The sequence below is a fragment of the Electrophorus electricus genome, chromosome 3 (assembly GCF_041902795.1).
Source record: "Electrophorus electricus isolate QZ-2024a chromosome 3, ASM4190279v1, whole genome shotgun sequence".
In the NCBI taxonomy this organism is placed as follows: Eukaryota; Metazoa; Chordata; class Actinopteri; order Gymnotiformes; family Gymnotidae; genus Electrophorus; species Electrophorus electricus.
This window is the reverse complement of record NC_137499.1, coordinates 19,701,991-19,724,032: the sequence shown is the minus strand read 5'-3', so window position 1 is coordinate 19,724,032 and position 22,042 is coordinate 19,701,991. Positions and strand designations below refer to the sequence as shown.

General features: G+C 49.0%; 1 protein-coding gene across 7 annotated transcripts in view; it reads right to left on the bottom strand.

The window, feature by feature from the left end:
* The window catches only part of cacna1ib (calcium voltage-gated channel subunit alpha1 Ib), a 72,484-nt gene that overhangs the window by 6,228 nt on the left and 44,214 nt on the right, over positions 1–22,042 (bottom strand). For 4 of the 7 annotated variants that reach the window (XM_081710497.1, XM_081710491.1, XM_081710490.1 and 1 more), the window contains exons 20-32: positions 20,191–20,369; positions 18,279–18,405; positions 17,569–17,904; positions 16,377–16,569; positions 13,831–13,982; positions 13,183–13,292; positions 11,677–11,810; positions 9,358–9,428; positions 6,693–6,771; positions 6,327–6,448; positions 5,629–6,093; positions 1,962–2,108; positions 11–142 (exon numbers count right to left, since the gene is read on the bottom strand). In XM_081710497.1, coding sequence (XP_081566623.1) covers positions 11–142; positions 1,962–2,108; positions 5,629–6,093; positions 6,327–6,448; positions 6,693–6,771; positions 9,358–9,428; positions 11,677–11,810; positions 13,183–13,292; positions 13,831–13,982; positions 16,377–16,569; positions 17,569–17,904; positions 18,279–18,405; positions 20,191–20,369 — 2,247 coding nt within the window. The remainder of the gene's footprint in view (positions 1–10; positions 143–1,961; positions 2,109–5,628; positions 6,094–6,326; positions 6,449–6,692; positions 6,772–9,357; positions 9,429–11,676; positions 11,811–13,182; positions 13,293–13,830; positions 13,983–16,376; positions 16,570–17,568; positions 17,905–18,278; positions 18,406–20,190; positions 20,370–22,042) is intronic. The other 3 variants (XM_081710496.1, XM_081710494.1, XM_081710495.1) reach the window with 1 other exon arrangement.

Below are 22,042 nucleotides of genomic sequence, written 5' to 3'. Positions count from 1 at the left end.
ACAAACACACCTTGTCTCTAACAATCAGCTGATACACACTGTGGTCATCAAGACTGAGGTCATCAGGCAGCGCCGGCGATGATGATTTGTCAGACAGCTGCTCTGACATCAGCGAAGCCCGCTCTACCTCAGCCAATCGGATCTGAGATGTTAGAAGGGAAAAAAACACATTAAGGACACAAAATGGGCCGTCATATTAGTGTCAAACAGTTCCTGAGACCCGGTGTAGCTCACATAAATGTACGCAAATTTGCACATGTACCTTTGCCTGCTCAGTTATGGCAATGATTTATAATTGATTATTATTTATAATATATTAAATTATGGTCAGAAACAGGTGGGAAACTGACTGAAGGGTGTGAAAAGCTTTATGAGGATATCTGAACTCCATAAATATCTGTCAGCTCTTACGCGCGCACACACACTGCTCTTTAGTGAAAATTAGTGTTTTCGCAATGTATTTCCTTACAGCATCTACAGTTGGGAATGAAGTGGCAGGCGCAGACACACCGTATAATTTAACATCAGGCAAAGAATGACCGTTTCTACCTGTTAACACACACTTCTCATTAAAGGACACTTACTGCTGCTGTTGCCATTAATTTGATACTGAAAAGAACACGATCGAACAAAGCTAAAGTTAATCGATTTTTGACACAAGCTACGTTTTTTAGCGAGCGAACATGTACAGGGATTTGGGACACCCGGTTCAATTGCGTCGTGTCCTCACTCTGATGGAACGAACGGGCCTCGTGTCGACGGGCTGCGTCCGGCCTCATCGCGCGCTGAGCGCTCGCGCTTGCACAGAAGACGGCGACAGCAGGAGCGAATTCTCTTCGCACAGCAGAAAAGTCGATGTGCACACGCAGCATGCTTTCGCAAAGCCAAAAGTGCATTTCTGATCTCGCTTTCTGGAAGCGCTGTTCCCGTTCCGAGACGCAAACTGACATAAACAGCGCGTAAGATCAGTGACACTTTACGTTGCGCTCACGTCATGTTTATTGCCACGTCGAGTTCTGCATTCGCTTTGCGCGCGGGTCTTGAAATGTCATTTATTTATTTCTTTTTAATGTGCCTTACAAACCGCCACTTTTATTCTGCCGCACGACATACTTTGTGGAAATCGTTTGTTTCTGGGAGCCTCGGCACTTTGTGCGTGTAACGGGTGTGAGGCGGGATCAATGCAAACGCATGTTCAGTGTTGGCGGATTGGCTGGAGTTGCTGGAGACAGTACAGCAAGCCCGTCCTCCGTCTCCATATGGTAACACAGATATGCCAGCCGCAGATCTTATGCTAATTGCCATTGGATCTGTGCTCATTTGCATATCCGCCAGCGCGACACATACGTCTGGTGGTGCGCAGCGCAGCCATGTGGGCTGAGGGATGCGCCGCATGCGTGTGAAAACAAGAGCTCACGGGAAGCCACGCTGCCACGGGGAGACGGCGCGCGCTGGGGCCAGAACCAGGGCCGTCGAAACGGAGGTACGTACACCGTTGTCGAACGGGCCTGACCCAAAACGGGCGGATGGCCAGGAGAACTGAGCTCTGAGCCAGGACGGACTGAAATGAGCCCAAAACGAACAGGTACACACTCAGTCTGTCACACGTTCGCGCATCCCTCTGTCTGGGACGACACGAAGCTTAACCCACCATATTCCACTCGGAAGAGGCGTCTGTAGATGTTGCGCAGCTGATGATGGTTCGAACCAGATCAGTCCTCTGACCTCACAGCGGAACTTCACTTAACCAATTTTGGAGTCTCCATGCTGTCGTCACTGAATTCTAACGCGCTCGACACTGAAGTAATGTGTAGTTTTCTCTTTTTCTTAAATTTCTCTTAATTTTTTTGCTTCACTGGTTTCATATCGATAAAGACGGATCCCTGTTTTCAATGACCGTGTCAGCGGTAACGCATGTAGCGTGCCGCAGTGTGTGCGTGCGTGTGGTGTGCGTGTGCTACCTCGGACAGGTGGCCCTTGCAGTCCCGGCACACGGCTGGGGAGGAGTAGTGATGAAATACTGATCCTGACAGGTTGTCAAGCAACTGCATTTCTCCTTCCAGAGAGTCCTTAATCAGCAGGGACACGCTGTCCAGCCACAGGTTCTCCTGCATGTGGACAATCACACACACGCACGCACACACACACGCACATGTGTGCATGCAGGCACACACAATTTCATTCTCAGGGGTCCACAGGACTATAATACGGACTGTGATTTCCGTGACATCTGTCTGTCTGTCTGTCTGTCTGTCTGTCTGTCACAGAGTGGCAGTACAGGTCATCAGAATGAAATCACTGCACATATTGAAACAAACCCACTACCACATATCTCTATCTCTCTCTCTCTCTCTCTCTCTCTCTCTCTCTCTCTCTCTTTCACACTCAATCACACATACAATGCACACATATGTACAGGAAAGATTTATTCACTCATCATGCATAATATTGTCAGCAAGACAATCAATCTGCTTTGTGGTCTGTCCAATTTATTTCACATCACCAGTATACACAAAGTGAATCTCAGAAGAATCCACTGCACATTACTGAAACCATTGCTCACTAGCACTTGAACATCACCTCATTCACACACACACACACATGCACACACCATTTCCTCCATTCGTCAGCATCACGCACTACTATACAAGTGATTCATTGGGAAGTGTGTGTGTGTGTGTGTGTGTGTGTGTGTGTGTGCATAAAAAAGAACGACAGAGAGAGGAGTAATAGTTCATTAAGTACATAGCTTTTTCGCTCGGCACAGCGCTGGCGGATCGCTGCTTCCTTAAACAGCAGATGGTAGCGAAACCCGGTGTGCAGGGATATTAAATACACGCCTCATCATTAAAAAACGCTTTGCAGATTAAAGAGTGAGCTTAACAAGCCTTCTGGAAATCCACTGTGTTCACGCTATACGACATCATCACTTAATACATTCAAAGCGATCGAGTTAATTGGACTACTTGTGTTTGATTCTTTTCAGAGGGAGGGGTCAGCGCAGCTCACGTTATTAAGGGACCCCTGATGACAGAAGGCTGTGTAGAAGAGTTCCCGCAAAATCCAATGAATCTTGACTCTGTGAGACGTGGTTGTGGTAGATTGAATGGCTTGCTCATTATGCATGATCACATACGCATTTGCAGGTAAGTGCGCCCACACACACACACACACACACATTTAGATGAACGAGCTGGAGAGAAAGATAACAAATTGCTATTTCTATTTCCTCTGCCTGTGCCTCTCTGCCTCTTTCCCTCCCTCCCTGGTATGAGATGATAGAGGTAGACAGTGTTACTGCCACTATCCTCCCTGGCACATTCCTCTTCTGCCAGTCAGACTTTGCCGCTGGCAGAGATCACCCCCCCGATACCATCCCGCCTGCCGATCGCCCGGCCGGCCCCCCGGCCTCTGCGGAGCCGCCCCAGCTACTTCCACCTCGCGCACTGGCTCCCTGCGCCCAGTTCCCTGCCAAAGCTCTTGGGTCCTCACCCGGTCCGCCTCCGCTCAGGACGCCGCTCGGGCATCGTCACATCGCGCCTGCCATCTGCCCGCGCCTTGGACCGCCGGTACTGAGGGCCGAGAGACCACCTGACGTTTACGGCCCCCGAGATCAACAAACAGCTCCTCGGCAGAGCTGAGACAGGGCGCGTTTCAAACCTGCGATCGTGCCAGAGGCGAGACAGGGAAGTATCCAAGTATTATGACCCATGCTGTTTTGTTACCAAGCGCTGATTGGACCCGCGCCCAAGTGTCCTGCACTATTCATGTTTTTTCTTAAACATCAAACAGGCCGTACAGAACGTTTTGGTGGTGCTGAGCTCCACCGGGGGGGGGGGTAACCTGGGAATGGTGATCATCGAGATCTCTGCTGGCACGTGGACGGCAGAAGTAGAGCGAGACGCAACGTGACGCTCTCATGCAGATCCAGGGAAAGCTCTGTTCCTGCCCTTTCTTTCCTCTCTCTCTCACTCGCTCTCTCTTTCTCTCTCTCTCTCTCACCCTGTTGTTCCGTTGGTGGCAGGGAAGTGCGTCATGCCGGATTCAACACACCACAGACTCACACTGCCACTCACGTGTCTTCAGGGTCTTCTTTCATCTCAGGTTTGGTTTAACTGGGTCATCTTTCAACCGATTGTCACTCTGCTCTCTCTCTCTCTCTCTCTCTGTTGCATGATTCAAAGCAACTCATCGCTCTGTTCATCGCTCTCCCCGTCTCCTCCGTTCTCATGTCACGTCCTGCGCCTCTTGAGCGCTCCACCCGCCTCCCTCCCTTCCCAAAACTCCTTCTTCCATCCCTCTATCCCTCCATCGGGAGCCCCCCCCCCAATCCCTCTGCCACCCGTCGCCTGTCACAAAAACCTCCAACGCGTCCTGCTTTTGACCTGTTTTGCCTTATGCCGCATTAATTATTTAAGCGGCATCTCTGCGCTCGTCTCGTCTCGCCTCCTTCCTCGGTTTGTTCCGGATGGCACGCGGCTCTGCGAGCAGCTTCCGCTTGCATGAGGTTTTGCTCGCTGCGGTCCCAAAGACTGCGCTGACGGCGTGCGGGGGAAAGAGGCCGTAGTACTGCCGTGCCTGAAGTGGCCCAGTCACTGCAATCAGCTTTCTATTCCTGGCCCCACACACACACACACACACACACACACACACACACGCACACACACACTCTCTCACACACGCACACACTCACACACGCACACACTCACACACGCACACGCACACACACACTCTCTCACACACGCACACACACACACACACACACACACACACACACACACACACACACACACTCACCTGCACACTCACCTGCACACTCACCTGCGCGCACACACACCTCAGCAGTCGTTTTTCTTGGTCACGCATGTATGTGTGCATGGACACTCGTATCCTGACAATCTTCTATGAGGTAGTATTCCTAAAAGCAGATGTGACGATACACCCAGTGTTTGGTGCGGAATGTGCCTGGCGTAGTGGGATATTCCTGCCGTTTATGAGGTCCTAACGCTGCATGCTGCTTTCCTCCTTCCAGCTCATTCCCATCCCATAAACACAATCATATCTGCGTGCCGAGCAGCAGGGTATCCATCAAACGTCACGAGAGCGGTTTCAAATCAGGAGGGAAAATGAATTATCGAAAAGCTTTTGACAGCTGTGTCTGAGCACAGAAAAAGGTTCTACCTGATCTAAAAAGAACCCGTTCACTAACCCGAACTAATTCATTTCACTTCTGTATTTGAATTTCAGCAGTCCAGGTTCTGGTCCGCACTCCAAGTCTTTATGATTGATCATAGATCAAAGAAATGGAAGGCAAGACCAGATCTGGGAATGTTTGAAGAATTCATATTCTGCAGTGGAACATGTGACACTTGTCTGAAGGCTGTGTGCGCGCCCGAGGGCTGTGCGAATGAACACTCCCGAGGGCTGTGCGAATGAACACTCCCGAGGGCTGTGCGAATGAACGCGCCCGAGGGCTGTGCGAATGAACACTCCCGAGGGCTGTGCGAATGAACACTCCCGAGGGCTGTGCGAATGAACGCTCCCGAGGGCTGTGCGAATGAACCCTCCCGAGGAGTCTGCGAATGAGCGCTCCCAAGGGCAGCGTGTGCGAGCTCTGTGAACGCTCACCTGTGCAGGTGAGTAAAGTTTCCGGTGGTTGGGCAGCTCATAGCCCCCCCTCTGCGCCGTGGAGCCGCTTTGGGCGATGTGGACGTGGGCCCCCGCCGTCACTGCCGGTCTGACTCCATCCTCGCCTCCAGGCCTCTCTCCCCCGGCTCCGCCCAACGCCCCGCCCAGAGCCCCGCCAAGAGCCCCGCCCCCAACCCCCATGCCGGGGCCGGCGGCGGCGGCCAAGCCGCTCAGGCAGCAGAGCCCGCCCTGCGCCAGCTCCATCTCGATCTCGGCGTCCATCTCCGCGTCCTCCTGCGCCTCCTTGTTGGAGTCGTCCAGGTGCTTCATGAGCACAGCCACCACCACGTTGATGAGGACGAACTGCGCTGTCAGTACGAAGCTCACGAAGTACATGGGCGAGATGAACTGCAGGCTGGCGTTGCAGGAGTAGGTATCACCCGGAGGACACTCGCGCAGCGTATCCTGTGTGGAAGTAGAGCGTGGGTGAAACTTGTAATGCACACAATCATGGACACCTGACTCATATGACCCCTCTCACGGCAGAGCGTTCCGCCGAGGTCTTGCACCCACGCTGCATCAGGTGATGTCATGCCCAAAACACTTTAAAACTGACTTTATATTGTGAAGTAAGTTTACAGAGCTGACCCGAGTCCACCTGCTCTATTCTAACGGGTGGATGAAGTGCTGGAAATCACCTTCATGATCCCGTTCCAGTTGTCGCCTGTCGAGACCTGGAACAGCGTCAGGAAGGCCATGCCGAAGTTCTCAAAGGTGGCGTGGCGGCTCATGCCCTCACATGGGTGATCAGCGTTACACACTGAAACCCAGGGAGAATCTGGAGGTTGGTTTTGGTCGGCGCGGTGCGAACATGCGCCTCTAACGCATCTCGTCACAAGCACCGGCTACACAAGCATCTTAAAACAGCTTAGAATTTGTGTGCGGTTTTGTCTCCAAGCAAACTCGTCACCGACGCCCCTCACAACTGTCCGCGCGGTGGCCAAACGTGAGCGGATGTAATGTGCTGTCACAGCCCGTGGGGGGCGGTAACGAGTGCCTCCTACCCAGCTCCCCAAACAGCTCCACACCCAGTGCCGCGTAGATGAAGAAGAGGAGCATGAAGAGCAGGCCCAGGTTCCCCACCTGCAGGGCGCACAACCAGAGTCCCATTAGCTGATTACCGCAATCCAAAAAGCCCCAGTGGAGCAAGAGCAGGCACAATGTTGGCAGCAAACGTTCGTACAGACGAGTAAACAAACAACGTGGGAGGTCCGTCAAAGAGAGCGCGAAGTGCGTCCTTCTGCAAAAAAAAAAAAAAAAGGGCACAAACCCGTCTGGGAGAAATGAGTAGTGCAGGAAGACAGAGATAAATCATTTGTCTACTTCAGTTTTAATCAGTTTCATAATGCAGTAGTGTGTGTGTGTGTGTGTGTGTGTGTAAGCTCTAGGGGCAAATTATATCTGATTGTATTAGGTAGTATCTCGTCCAACCTTTCAAGAGCTCAGCAAATAAATCACACGGTACTCTGGGAGTGAAATATGCTTTGGGAGATTAGGCCATAGCTGTTCTAGGACTGGCCATGAGAGATACAGCTCCTGTTTATGTTCAGGTCCAGCGCAATCCTGTCTGATACGCTGGGAACACATCTGGGCTAAAATTGATGATGGGGACATCTCTGTATGGTTGGAGAACACAACTCAGCCAAGTGCTGGCAGAAATGCAGACGTGCACTTATTTTCAGACGTGCACTTTCAGATGTGCATTTTTTTTGCACGCAAATCTACACAGTGAACGTGTTTGGTTACTGTCAAACAGTACTTAGAACTTTACAGGTTAACTAGTGATATTAGAATAATGCAAGGGTCAATACTGTGTAGATCGGATCTGAAAGTCAACACTGAACCCTTCGCTGCACACGTGCGGTGTCGCATCTGACGCATAAAATTGCACGATGAACACCAAGCACAGCTGCACAAACCACAACCTTGGGATAGGAGCCAATATAGTGTGCATGCCGTGAGCAGATGCACATGCCTAGTAATCAGAGCAGAGTAATCTTAATTCTGTCCATCTCCTGTCCATGCACTGTCCATCTCCTGTCCATGCACTGTCCATCTCTTGTCCATGCACTGTCCACGCACTGTCCATCTCCTGTCCATCTCCTGTCCATGCACTGTCCACGCACTGTCCATGCACTGTCCACGCACTGTCCACGCACTGTCCACGCACTGTCCATCTCCTGTCCATGCACTGTCCATCTCCTGTCCATGCACTGTCCATGCACTGTCCATGCACTGTCCATCTCCTGTCCATGCACTGTCCATCTCCTGTCCATGCACTGTCCACGCACTGTCCATCTCCTGTCCATGCACTGTCCATGCACTGTCCATGGACTGTCCATGGACTGTCCATGGACTGTCCATGCACTGTCCATGGACTGTCCATGCACTGTCTATATCCTGTCCATGCACTGTCCATCTCCTGTCCATGCACTGTCCATCTCCTGTCCATGCACTGTCCACGCACTGTCCATCTCCTGTCCACGCACTGTCTATATCCTGTCCATCTCCTGTCTATCTCCTGTCTATCTCCTGTCCATGCACTGTCCATGCACTGTCCATCTCCTGTCCATCTCCTGTCCATGCACTGTCCATCTCCTGTCCATCTCCTGTCCACGCACTGTCCACCTCCTGTCCACGCACTGTCCACGCACTGTCCACGCACTGTCCACGCACTGTCCATCTCCTGTCCACGCACTGTCCATCTCCTGTCTATCTCCTGTCCATGCACTGTCCATCTCCTGTCCATGCACTGTCCATGCACTGTCCATCTCCTGTCCATGCACTGTCCATGCACTGTCCATCTCCTGTCCATGCACTGTCCATGCACTGTCCATGCACTGTCCATGCACTGTCCATGCACTGTGCAGCTTATGCCGGCTTTTGGAGGGAAGCCTGTAGCATTCGCACTTGCACCGAGGATGTGGGCAAATAAGACAGGAACTGAGCTGGTGCGTTTGTCAGCGAGTGAGACCACATGGAGGACAGAGTGTGTGGATGTGCTGTGTGTCTGACTCTCAGCCACTCCAGACAGGACAGGGTGTGTAACAGTGCACCTGCACTGAAAACCGCCCCATGTGAAGTGATTACACGGTGTGGAATATTTCATGAAGGTCAACGATGTGCATGCGGTTATAGACATCACTCCCATGCCTGCTTCCTCACACTGGGCACCAGAGATAGATCTCTGCAATAACCCCCTCTGTCCATTTGGCCCATTAGTAGTGTGCAGGCTGAGTGGGGACCAGAATGCCTTACACATCCTCATCCATGACAGGACAGTGATATCATCCGAGGTGTTCTTGGGACTACCCTTTCTATTCTAATTTGCAGTTCCGCGCCAGGTCTGTGGAGATTACGTTAGCCGAAGAGAGGATTTCATTTTTCCTGGGGAAAAGGATGAGGGAGGACCAGGGAGGCTTTTTGGGAAAACCATTTAGTGTGTATTTTGTTGTGGCTATGGTGAAGGTTGTGCAGGTGTAGGGGCTGGACTGAGAGATAACGTTAAAGTTGAGGTTAGGGTCACGGTCCAGGAAAGCGCATAAAAAACCAAATATTCGCCAACAAAAAGTCCAGCCACCTACCCGCCCTTTTAGGAGTGTGGCGCTAGCTCTAGTACAACTGAAGTTTTGTAGGCGCACAGCAGAAAGAGAGAGTGCTTGCTTTCACCTGAGGAAGCGCTTGGACTACGGTGTCCAGCAGAGCCCTCATTCCTGTAGCCATCTTCAACAATTTCAGCACTGCGAAAAGAGAGAAAGCACCAAAAAAGTGCCAAGAGTCAGTTGTGTGTCTAACATCCCCAGCAGTTGCGTTCATGGAAAGTGCACAGTGCAGAGGAGGCTGTTTTATGGGGCGCCGAGGCCTGCAACCGAGGCTGAGGAAGCGCGGCCTAGCCCTTGGAGAGAGGCGGCCTGCGCAGGGCGTTGCTTGCCATCACATCACGGCTCTCCTCGGAAGCCCCGCGGCCTGCCAGGTTCTCCGACTCCTCTTAGCCTCTGGTGACGCACTCCACAGAGCTCCGCGTGCTCCGGAACGGCACCGGTCATTAGCTTTTGCGAAGAAAAGCGGCTCGGTGAATAGGGAGGCGTGGCGCGATACCCTTTCCCACTCTGCACCTTGCCCCGCAGTTACTGTGCCCGGCTGTAATTACGGCGGGCTCCCCCTGAGGTCACGACCCTCGCTGCCGCCCTTTGTTACACGGCTGGGGAGATGACTAAAGGCCAGGCATATAACGAAATGATTCGGCGACACAGTAGGGAAAAGAAAGAGAGCATGAGAGAGAGAGGGATGAAAGAGACAGAAAGAAAGGTTTCTATGACAACAACAGGTTTGTATTAACAGTGTATAGCAGTCAGGTTCTAATTAGCAATGAGGTTTTTAGGCTAGAGGAAGTCACGTCTGAGGGTTTAATCTAACTGGTGCTTAGTCCTCTGAAGATGCCAGGTGACGCTGTACAGGGATTATTTAATAAAGGCACAGAGATGAGAGGTGACATTGATTAGCAGCTGACCAATGTTCTCGTGTGTTCTTCAGAGTTCTGCCACAGTCTTATTTATACTGCTGTTTTTATGGTCATGGCTTACTTTTGCATTTCTTTCTTTTAAGACAGAAATGGCCTCTTTGACACAAGCGTCTGGCTGAACAGGTCATTACTGGGTTTAAAAGCACAAGGCCAACTGATCATTACACTTCAGAATTTGTTTCAGGTTTGTGTATAAAACTCAAAATCCCAAAATAGGGCATTAGTCAAAATATATATATATATATATATATATATATATATATATATATATATATAGACACACACACACACACACACACACGTAGTTATTTAAACATCGGACAGTTGGACAGAAATTATGATTATGATGATGATTATTATTATTATTACTATTACTGTAACACGGGGAGGCAAGGCAGGATGCAGAGACAAACTGTGTTACATTCACAGATGAGCACAACAAAGCACACAGCTTACGTGGGGTCAAACACCGACAGCTAAACAGGACTTTGTCACGGTACGACCCCTCCCCCCTCAAACGTGTATGTTCGTGCGTGTGTGTCTGTACTGCCACGCCCTCTCGTGTCGTTCACCCGATCCTTGCTGTGTGTCATTGTCATGCGTGTATATAAGTCTCGTGTGGTATCGTTGAAGTTGTCTGTGTTTGACCAAAGTAGTGTGTTTGTGTGGAGTCGTGAATGTTAAATATACATTAAAACGAATGTTTTTGTTTAATGTGCCTCATCCTCGCATCCTCTTTAACCCTTCAGCGTTACATTTATATACATACACGGTAACAGCGTAAACCAAGGAACAGGTGTTATACACAGGAGGGGTGTGGACATGCGCACACACACACACACACACACACACACACACACACACACACACAGGGAGGCATCTAGCAGGAGGGGGCCGTGTCGTAGCAACTTTTATTATTATGTAAAGTCTCTACCTGCTATTTGCTGATACATGATTGAACTGATTTAAACTGTGTGGAGATGTACTAATGAAGAGGGAGAGGGGGAGGTGGGGGATGAGTGGGGGATGAGTACAGGATGAGTGGGGGATGAGTACGGGATGAGTGGGGGATGAGTACAGGATGAGTGGGGGATGAGTACGGGATGAGTGGGGGATGAGTGGGGGATGAGTACGGGATGAGTGGGGGATGAGTACGGGATGAGTACGGGATGAGTACGGGATGAGTGGGGGATGAGTACGGGATGAGTGGGGGATGAGTACGGGATGAGTGGGGGGTAGGTAGGGGAGGAGTGGGGGATGAGTGGGGGATGAGTACGGGATGAGTGGGGGATGAGTACGGGATGAGTACGGGATGAGTGGGGGATGAGTACGGGATGAGTGGGGGATGAGTACGGGATGAGTGGGGGGTAGGTAGGGGAGGAGTGGGGGATGAGTACGGGATGAGTGGGGGATGAGTGGGGGGTAGGTAGGGGAGGAGTGGGGGATGGATTGTGCTGTGGTCTCACCGCGGGCGATCCGAAGCACGCGCATGATTCGTATGATGGTGGGGTTGATGGGAAGGGAAGCATTGATCTCAATCTCCTCCAGAGTAATACCCATCACAGACAACAACACTATAGCCAAGTCCAGCTGGTTCCACCTACAGGGAGAGGGAGAGAGAGAGAGAGAGAGAGAGATTGCTGTGTTGGCAGTAGGCCACTCCTTGAACAAACCTGAATTATTCTGCTTGAGTTGTATAGGGAATAAATAGCATAATGGTAGATGTCATGAAAAAAAAACACCCTCTACCTCCTGCACTTAATTTTCTCACAGTAAGAAATATACAGGATCTTCACTGATAAACAAATACATCATGTGCTGCGTAGTAAAATGTAGGTTATTGCGCAAACTGAACAGTTGTAAAACAGCAGCACGTACATCTGTGTTTATGTAAGTAACTGTGTTATGTAACTAACATACCACCGGGGTGGGCAATAAAACGATCAACCCGTGCCAAAAATGGGTCAAAACTCAAACCCACGTCAAAGCCCACAGCGCTATCTGCAACACTCAGCCAATCACACACAGCTAACAGATGATGTAATAGAATATTGATTGCTGTTACACATTTGATTTGAAATGTGGAAGGCAAAAACTGATTTCAAATGCGTAAAACTAGAAAAAAAGAAGGAATGTCAGATTTAAAATTGAAAAAGCTCATTGATTTGTAAATCGTTTGCTCTTTTTTAAAGCAAATGTCTAGGACACGTATTACAAATTCTGATTATACAACAATTCTTGCCAGTGGTACAATGGCCACACTGAGCCAAACCCGTATCTATGTGTACTGAGACACTGATGCATGTTATATGACCTTGTATGTCAAGTACAAATTTTACTAAGCTTTCTTAGCCTTACCATAAACGTGTAAACAGTGATGTCTAATCATGACAGAGTTCTCTCAATTAAATCAAAAGGGGTGTGTCTCTGCATACATTAATAATCATAAGGAGTAGATGGGCATAATTACTGCAAAACAGCTCCCAGATCCACCAGAGGACAAAAAGAGAAACCAGACAGGGCACTAATGAATCAGTTTCATCAGGAACATCTCAAGATAGATGTGTTTATGCACACATATACGTGTGTGTGTGTGTGTGTGTGTGTGTGTGTGTGTGGGTGTGTGTGTGTGTGTGTATGTGTGCGCGCACATGTGTATGTGTGTGCGCGCGCATGTGTGTTTGTGCGTGCGTGTGTGTGTGCGTGTGTGTGTACATGCGTGTGTGTATGTGTGTTTGTGCGTGCGTGCATGCTTGTGTGTGTGTGTGTGCGTGTGTGTACATGCGTGTGTATGTGCGTGTGTGTACATGCGTGTGTATGTGCGTGTGTGTACATGCGTGTGAGGGTGTGTGTGTGTGTGTGTGTGAGTGTGTGTGTGTGAGTGTGTGAGTGTGTGTGAGTATGTGTGTGTGTGTGTGTGTGTGTGTGTGTGTGTGTGTGTGTGTGTGTGTGTGCGTGTGCTGCTGCGGTACCTGTCTTTGAAGAAGCGCCGGAATCCGAAGGCAATGAGCTTGAGTGTGGCCTCGACCACGAAGGTGGAGCTGAAGAAGTAATTACAGTACTTCAGCGCTGTCTCCAGAGACTGAGGAGAGAGGGAGAGAGGGGGGGGGGGGAGAGAGAGAGAGAGGGGGAGAGAGGGAGAGGGAAAGGGGGAGAGAGAGGGGGAGAGAGAGGGGGAGAGAGAGAGAGAGAAAGAGAGAGGGCAAAAGCAAGAAAGAATGCAAAAGAGCGAGATCAACAAAGCAAGAGACAGGCACACAAACACGGAAGGAGAAAGAGACAGAGAGACAGCGAGAGAGAAATTGAGAAGGAGACAGAGAGAGAAACAGAGAGAGAGGGATGTATGTGTTTAAGATATCGTTTTCATTTAATCGGTGCCACATCACAACAGGCTTTTGCATATGAATACCATCGGCTGCAATAGAATGGTGTGACGATAACAAGAATGATGAATTAATAACTAGGCCCCACTTATTGCATTTTATCAGTCAGCACGTATTAAATGTAAGTACACCTTCTAGTCCATTGGGTTTTGCATCAAGGTATGGAAACTCCCATTGATGTGAGGCAAGGTATGCTGCTGAGTGACAGGTCTGCGGTCATGTGACTGCAATTCTGACCTTTGGTTGGTCATAGTGCTCCAGGGACATGGTGACGACGTTGACACATATGATGAGGGTAATGAAGAGGTCCAGGTAATGGCTGGTGCAGAAGGAGTGGATCATCAAACGAATGTGACCATACGCGGCGTAGTACGGCAGCTTCTGAGCCTCTGAACGGAGGAGGAGGAGAGAGAGAGAGAGAGAGAGAGAGAGAGAGAGAGAGAGAGAGAGAGAGAGAGAGAGAGAGAGAGAGAGAGATGGCGGGAGGGAGAGAGAGAGAGAGAGACGGAGGGAGGGAGGGAGAGCGAGAGAGACAGAGAGGGAGGGAGGGAGAGAGAGAGAGAGAAAGAGACTGGTTCAGTGGTTCCAGTCTTAGGTTCAGCTCTCGGCTGTCATGCGGCCAGTCGAGCAGAGCTTTGCTTTTGAAATTAGTGCAACCTCTCAAACACTGAAAAATTACCATACAAAAAAATTACCATCACCTACAGCGCATATTTCCATTACCATAGGCACTGTAGCAGCACAATACCTCATTATGAAACAGAGACATGGAGAGTGAAAGAGAGATATAGAGAGAAAAAGGGAGACAGAAAGAGTGCAAGAGAGAGAGAGAGATAGAAAGAGAGAGAGAGGCAGGTGGACAGAGAGGGAGATGAGTTCCCCTGCTGTAAAGACTGCATGCAGTGGAATATCCCACTCCATCTGAGCAGCAAGACGCAGTGGCCTCATGATCTGGCCTAAGCAATCGATGATTCTTTTCCCCGTGACTCCTTAAACCTCCGCTGAGGAATCCCGGCAAGTAGCAGAACGGTTGCCAACGCAACAAAACACCCACTGAAATGTGTGGCAAGACACAGACCACACCGTGTGATGCTAAACTCAGAGGTGCTCATGAGATGGTCCTGACACTGCCTGATCAAGGCTATTGGGTTCTTCTGCCTCTGCAGTTAGAGGCAGTGAGGCGAGGAATGATGTCTGAGGGATAATGTCATTTGTGAAATCAAGCAGGCAAAAACAGAGAGGCGGGGTGAGGGTGGCGTTGGAGACGCGGGTGGAGGATGGAGGTGGGGACTGGGAGGTCAGGTCGGTGGAGGAGACTTGGGGGGGGGGGGGTGAGAGTAAGAAGCGGGAGGCGGGATAAACACGCCACGGAGCCAGAGGAGCCGCGAATGAGAAATGAAATAAGTTAGGGAGACGAGTGAGAAATTACGGGGCTTTGGAGAATGAAGAAGGAGCAGGAGTTGTGGTGAATGCTTCCTCTCCTCTGCAGAGAAAGAGAAAGTTGCTGGGTTACGCTGCAACCACGTTCTGACTGCAACGCACCTGAAAGAGCTGAGGGCCCACGCACAACTCGGCCGCCCGTCTAAACCTAACTAGGGCCCAGACGCATAATAAGATGGAGTACGTCCAGTATTGAGCAAGCACTCAAAGAGGAACATTATTTATTTGTTTTCTGTCTCTTCACCCGGCCCGTGTCATGTCTCTGTGCTTGCCTCTTTTCTAAACCTTTCGCCCTTCCTCTTAGAAGACTCCCTAGAGGAAGAAACAGGCCTCATGCCATCCTCTTCTTACCGGAGTCTATTTCTGACTCAGCTGCTTTCTTGCTCACTCGCTCTCTGTCTGTTTCCTTATCCGTGTTGCTCTTTATCCTTCTCCAGCCCTTCTTCACGCTCTCCCTTGGTCAATTTTCACTCTGTAATATTCTGGCCTCCCAGTCTCTCTCTCTCTCTCTCTCTCTCTCTTCATCTCTCTCTCTCTCTCTTCATCTCTCTCTCTCTCTCTCCATCTCTCTCTCTCTCTCTCTCTCTCTCTCTTCATCTCTCTCTTCATCTCTCTCTCTCTCTTCATCTCTCTCTTCATCTCTCTCTCTTCATCTCTCTCTTCATCTCTCTCTCTCTCTTCATCTCTCTCTCTCTCTCTCTCTCTTCATCTCTCTCTCTCTCTCTCTCTCTCTCTTCATCTCTCTCTCTTCATCTCTCTCTCTCTCTCTCTCTTCATCTCTCTCTCTCTCTCTTCATCTCTCTCTCTCTCTCTACATCTCTCGCTCTCTCTACATCTCTCGCTCTCATCTCTCTCTCTCTCTCTCTCTCTCTCGAGCTTTCTCTCTCCCTCTCCCTTCCTCTCGCTCAATTCAATTCAATAAGCTTTATTGCCGTGACAATAACATTTGGCATGAACAGTATTGCCAAAGCAGTATTACAACATGAATGACCCTTTGCAATTAAAGAAATTAAGAATTCTGTTATAATACAGAACTTGAAGAGAAACTGTAATTGGTATGAAATAATAATTGGAAGTCATAACAACAAAGGAAAATAAATGACAATAAGGATGGAAAAAAATCAATGATTAGATAACTACATAAAGGTGTTTATGAACTGGGCAATATAGTCTGTGTGTGTGTGTGTGTGTGTGTGTGTGTGTGTTTGGGCAGGCCACACACTGTCCTTCATGTTTCGGCAGGCAGATATATATCGCCCAGCTAAAGCACTGCTTTCTTTCTCTCTGCCTCTCTCTCTCTCTCTCTCTCTCTCTCTCGCCCTCCTGCTCGGATTGTCTCTTACTCCTCCTCTTCTTCTCCATGCGACGGAGCCTCTTCTCCTCCCTCCTCTTGGCCTCCTCCACCTCCTGGTGCTGCCGGCACTTGTGGAAGTTCTCCACCACCACGCCCACGAACATGTTCAGCACGAAGAAGCTGACGATGAGGAGAAAGGAGATGAAGTACAGCAGCATCCAGGGGTTGTTGTTGATCCACGGCTGAGAAAGAGAGGGACCACCGCAGGAGAGGAGAGGGGAGGAGAGGAGAGGAGAGGAGAAGAGAGGGGAGAGGAGGAGAAGAGAGGGGAGGGGAGGAGAAGAGAGGGGAGAGGAGATGGGAGGGGAGAAGAGAGGGGAGAGGAGGGGAGAAGAGGAGAGGAGAAGAGAGGAGGGGAGGAGAAGAGGGGAGGGGAGGAGAAGAGGGGAGGGGAGGAGAAGAGAGGGGAGAGGAGAGGAGATGGGAGGGGAGAAGAGAGGGGAGAGGAGGGGAGAAGAGGAGAGGGGAGGAAAGGGGAGGGGAGAAGGGGAGAATAGAGGAGAGGAGAGGAGAGGTGAGGAGATGGGAGGGGAGGAGAGGAGAAGAGAAGGGAGGAGAAGAGAGGAGAGGGGAGGGGAGGGTTTGCTGATTAGAGAAAACTGGCAACAATCTGAGGTTCAGGATATCCGAGAAACTTTGCTACAGCTAGCTGGATGACGAACCATATTAATGTGTCCACATCTGATATCATCCACACAGACGGAAACGGGCAATAATGAAATACTGACACTTTAAAGGTCGAGTGTGAAATATAATGAATGTAATAAAACATGTTTGCAATGAAAATAAATGTTCTCTCTCATGATGGCCTCAGGTTTAACTCAATCAGAAAAAAAACCACCCTGTACTATGAGAATGTTTTGCTGTCAAACACCGGCAGTAAACGTATCACTCCAATATTGACACCGTTACAGAGCTCTGCTTGGCTGGGCCTGGACAGTCACGGGGACATAAGGACAAAGTACTTGATTGCTTGTTTACACACTAAGCAGCGAGTGACAAGGAAAATGTTAAGTGAATCTGATGCAGCTGCAGGTGTAATGCCTCGATGGGCAGGACTTAAATCTCACATCCCTCCTCTGCGCTAGCTAAATGCTTTTATTAGCATTAAAATTTCATTAGCTAATCCTTCCTGCACTCTGTGTGAGTGTGCGTGTAACAGTAACAGTGCTCTGTCCCACCTGTTGGTCTATACCCACTGCATCGAGTCCGTGATACATTATGTTTACCCAGCCATCTTTGGATGCCAGCACAAACAGAGACATCAGGGCCTGGGGAGAGAACACATCGGGCGAACAGCGGAGCTTATTTGGAAACGCACTGCGTTTTCCATCACTGAAGCTGAAACCTGCAGTAGTGTGTAGGCCCCCCGGCTGGCTTCTGGCCCATACCTGCCCAAGGTTGTCGAAGTTGTACTTGTGATGAACCCATTTGTATTTAGCCAAGAGACAGTCGGACTTATTGGTTATGTTCTTCACATCCAGGCCCACACAGTAATAAAACTTGCCTTTGAACAGCTGGACACACACACACACCCACACACACACACACACACACACACACAAACACACACAGACACACCCATACCCATCCACACACATATGCCTTAATCAGTGTTTCATTAAGGTCTCTGAGGCATTATAAGGAGACAAAAATAAGTGGAGACCCTATAGAGTACAGTGTGAGAGACAACTCTGAGATGAGATTTCAGCATTCGTTACTGGCAAAGAGTTCATAGACGGGGGGGGGGGGGAGAGAGAGAGAGAGAGAGAGAGATCATCGCGATCACTGATAGGTGATAGGCCGTGACACAGAGCGGGGGACTGAGTATAAAGATGATTAAATATCCCGGTGAGGCTCGGGCCTCGCTCAGAAGGGAGACCGAGCCAACCTGCACCCCGAGGATGCCGAAGATGATGAAGAAGGCACAGCAGATGAGCACGATGTTTCCGATGGGCTTCAGCGAGGTGATCAGGGTCTCCACCACCAGCTTCAGCCCAGGGGCACGGCTGATCACCCTGTGTTAGACACATTACCAAACTAGTCCCAATACTATGCCCAATATGATTGTGAGTATGCCTCCTGCTTATCAATTATTTAATTACTGTGAGCTAATATAAAAAATATGCCGTAATATATAGTAAAATATGTAGTAATGTGTATTCTAGTGTATCTGAAGGATGTATGTTTGGACAAAATGATGATAATGTTAACGAAGCCGTGGTTGCACTGTCTACACGCTATGTCTGTGATTGATGCTTTGCTACCATGGAACAAACTGCTGCAGTGCAGCTGTGAAGCTGCTATCAACATTGCTATTGGTGCGGCATGGAGGGCTGTTATCACCCTCACATAGGGCCGACAGGTCTCTCCCGTAGCTCTCAAACAGAGCTCATAGAGGAGATACACGCTGAGGTATGAGCTCGGAAACAGTCTCTCCCGTAGCTCTCTCAAACAGAGCTCGTAGAGGAGATACACGCTGAGGTATGAGCTCTGAAACGGTCTCTCCCATAGCTCTCTCAAACAGAGCTCGTCAAGGAGATACACGCTGAGGTATGCGCTCAGGAACAGTCTCTCCCGTAGCTCTCAAACAGAGCTCATAGAGGAGATACACGCTGAGGTATGAGCTCGGAAACAGTCTCTCCCGTAGCTCTCTCAAACAGCTTGTAGAGGAGATACACACTGAGGTATGAGCTCTGAAACAGTCTCTCCCGTAGCTATCTCAAACAGAGCTTATAGAGGTGCCCCTATTGCTTATTTTGGAGTGTACCAAATTCTTGGAGTTTCCTAAGTTAAACTGTCATCAAAATTGATGTCAGACTCAGCATAGACAGCATTTTTTTTTTGATTAGTGTGATACAGTGTTATAGTTATATAGTGTAAAGATACAGTGTTATACAGTTATGTAGTGTATAAATACACTGTTATATAGCTATATAGTGTAAGGATACAGTGTTATACACTTATATAAGTACAAATCAGCTGTACCATTAGTGTAGTTGCAACATTATACTGAATAAGATTTAATGTATAAAACATATGACTGGGATACTTCTAGACTTTGTTGACTGACTGCTGCTTTCTAGAGAAATAGCTTGCGTTTTGCAGGCACACACACACACACACACACACACCCACATACACACGCACACACACACACGCACATACACACGCACACATACGCACACACACGCACACACACGCACACACACGCACACACACGCACACACACTTAACAACACACTTTAGAAAAAGCTTCACAAAACTATATGTACCACTTATAAGCTTATATGAGGAGAGGTGATCAGCGGATGAGACACAGATGAGACACAGTGGTTTATCTTTATACGTTTACATAAAATGAGGTGAAATGTCTAAAAATTGGCAGAATAATCTTAAGGAAAAAAGATTTATCGCACATACCGTATGCACAGTGTCAGCTTTGAATGGAAACATTGTCCTTATTGAAAACACTGAAAGGGCCCAAACAGACCACTGTGCAGTGCACTGACCAATGACAGGATTCTGTCCCAGTACTTTCCATTGTTGTATAATTCATCACTGATTGGTTCAATGACTTATAATTCATCACTGATAGGTTCAGTGATTTAGGGACTTAATAAGTCTAAATGAATAGAAGGCAAGTCCATGAAAGTTTGACAAATATATGTTTTTGGGCATGCACAAACAAACAAACGCGCACACACAAACAAGCAAACACACAAACAAAAACACAAACAAACAAACAAACGCGCACACACAAACAAACACACAAACACACGCCTGTTGTAAATGCTCCCTACCTGAGGGGGCGCAGTGTCCTCAGGAGCCTGAGAACGCGCAGCACGCCCAGGATCTTTGCACCTCCTGCCATCGACACCACAATGTCGATCAGAGACACGAAGACCAGGAAACCATCCAGAATGTTCCAGCTGCTACGCAGGTACGCACGCTCTCCCAGATACAACCCCATCGACACAACCTGGGAACGGGAGAGAGAGAGAGAGAAAGAGAGAGAGAGAGAGAGAGAGCGAGAGAGAGAGAGAGAGAGGGGGCGTCAGGAAGACAAAGGAGAGCGAAAAAAAAGAGAGGTGTTCTTTCACCCATTATGGGAGCTTTCCCACAGGCAAAAAAAAAAAAAAAAAAAAAACTCAACAGAGATTTCACGAGAGTAAAACCGGCTGTTTGTTGTCAGAGATATTTTGACAGAATCCAAGCGGATTTCTGGGAGGGCCTGTGGGGGATGACATGGTAAGACGGGTGAGAGTGAGACAGGTGAGTTAACAGCTCAGTGGTGCTTTTGACACCAGTGAGACACCCTCTGCTCTCAAACCTCTGTTCCACAGCAGCAGGTGAACCGCGAGCGGCGGGTGCTATGCCAACTGTTGCCACGGCATGATGAGCAGGGACGGCGGCAGAATGGGAAAAGTGGCAAAGGACAGGAAAAGTGGCAGTGATTGGACTCCCGCATTCGCCCCCTGCGGCAGTGTCAATAAACCAGCTAGTCTACACCTCTCCCTCCAGGAGCTTACAGGAGAACAAACACACACTCGGATGGTTTGCCGGCTTGTGGGGTTTTTGTGTTGTGCTTTTCACAGAGAGATGGGGGGGAGAAAGAGAGAGAGAGAGAGAGAGGGATGAAATCCTAAGATCACTCAGCCTTTGAGTGTTATATTACAGAATCTTCGTGTGTGTCTGTGTGCGCGCGCACGTACGCACGCATCCGACCATGTCCGTATGCTTGCTAGGGTTCATCAGGAGTTCAAACTGAGAGGACCATCAAACAGAACAAAGCCCCCTCGCTACACCCGCAGCCCAGTCTTTGGAGCAGCTTGGCCTTCCTCCATAATCTCCAGAGACCACAGTGGAGCTCATGTCTCCCCACCAACCGGGCGAAGTCCTGAGCTACCACAATTTAACACAGCCACTCAAACTCCATAATTCATGAGCTGCTCATGAACACTATTTATAAAAGTACTTAGAACGCACCAGTTCACATCAGTATAATATTTTTAAGCTATTGCACACAGGAAGGCTTCTGCAAAGTTTATTAAAGGGCAACTGTTAAGCTACAGGGAACAAAATGATCCACACATGGACAAATATATCTAAACATGAGACACAAACATGTAGTGGAAAAGCCCCATCTTTGTTATTTGTGAGAATTCATCCATAAAGAAATTCATCTTAGCAGGAAACCGTGGAGGGTGACAGGGTGGTTAAATTATACATGATTCTTGAGTATTAAAAAAGATATTTAAAGCATGATACAGCACGAACAGACATAATACATGAATAAATAATTTTAAGAGTCATAAAACATAATCTATAAAAAAAAAAAAAAAAAAAAAAAAAACGAAGATAAAAACGCCCCCATCTCCTTCCGGAAGCCATAGTCGTACCCGAAGACGACGGGTGCGTTTCTCCGCTCGGGATGACATGGACAGCGCTTCACCAAGCGGATTTAGAATAGCCGTGCAATCATATAATCCAGGCCCAGGTCCCTAACGAACAAGCCAGGGGCCGGAGTGGTGAGGAAGAAACCTCGAGAGGAACCGAGGCTCAGAAGGGGAACGCGCACTTCTCTGGTCGATGGCAGGCGATACCAAAAACAATATACAAACAAAAGTCGCTTTTGCTTTAAACTTGAACTTG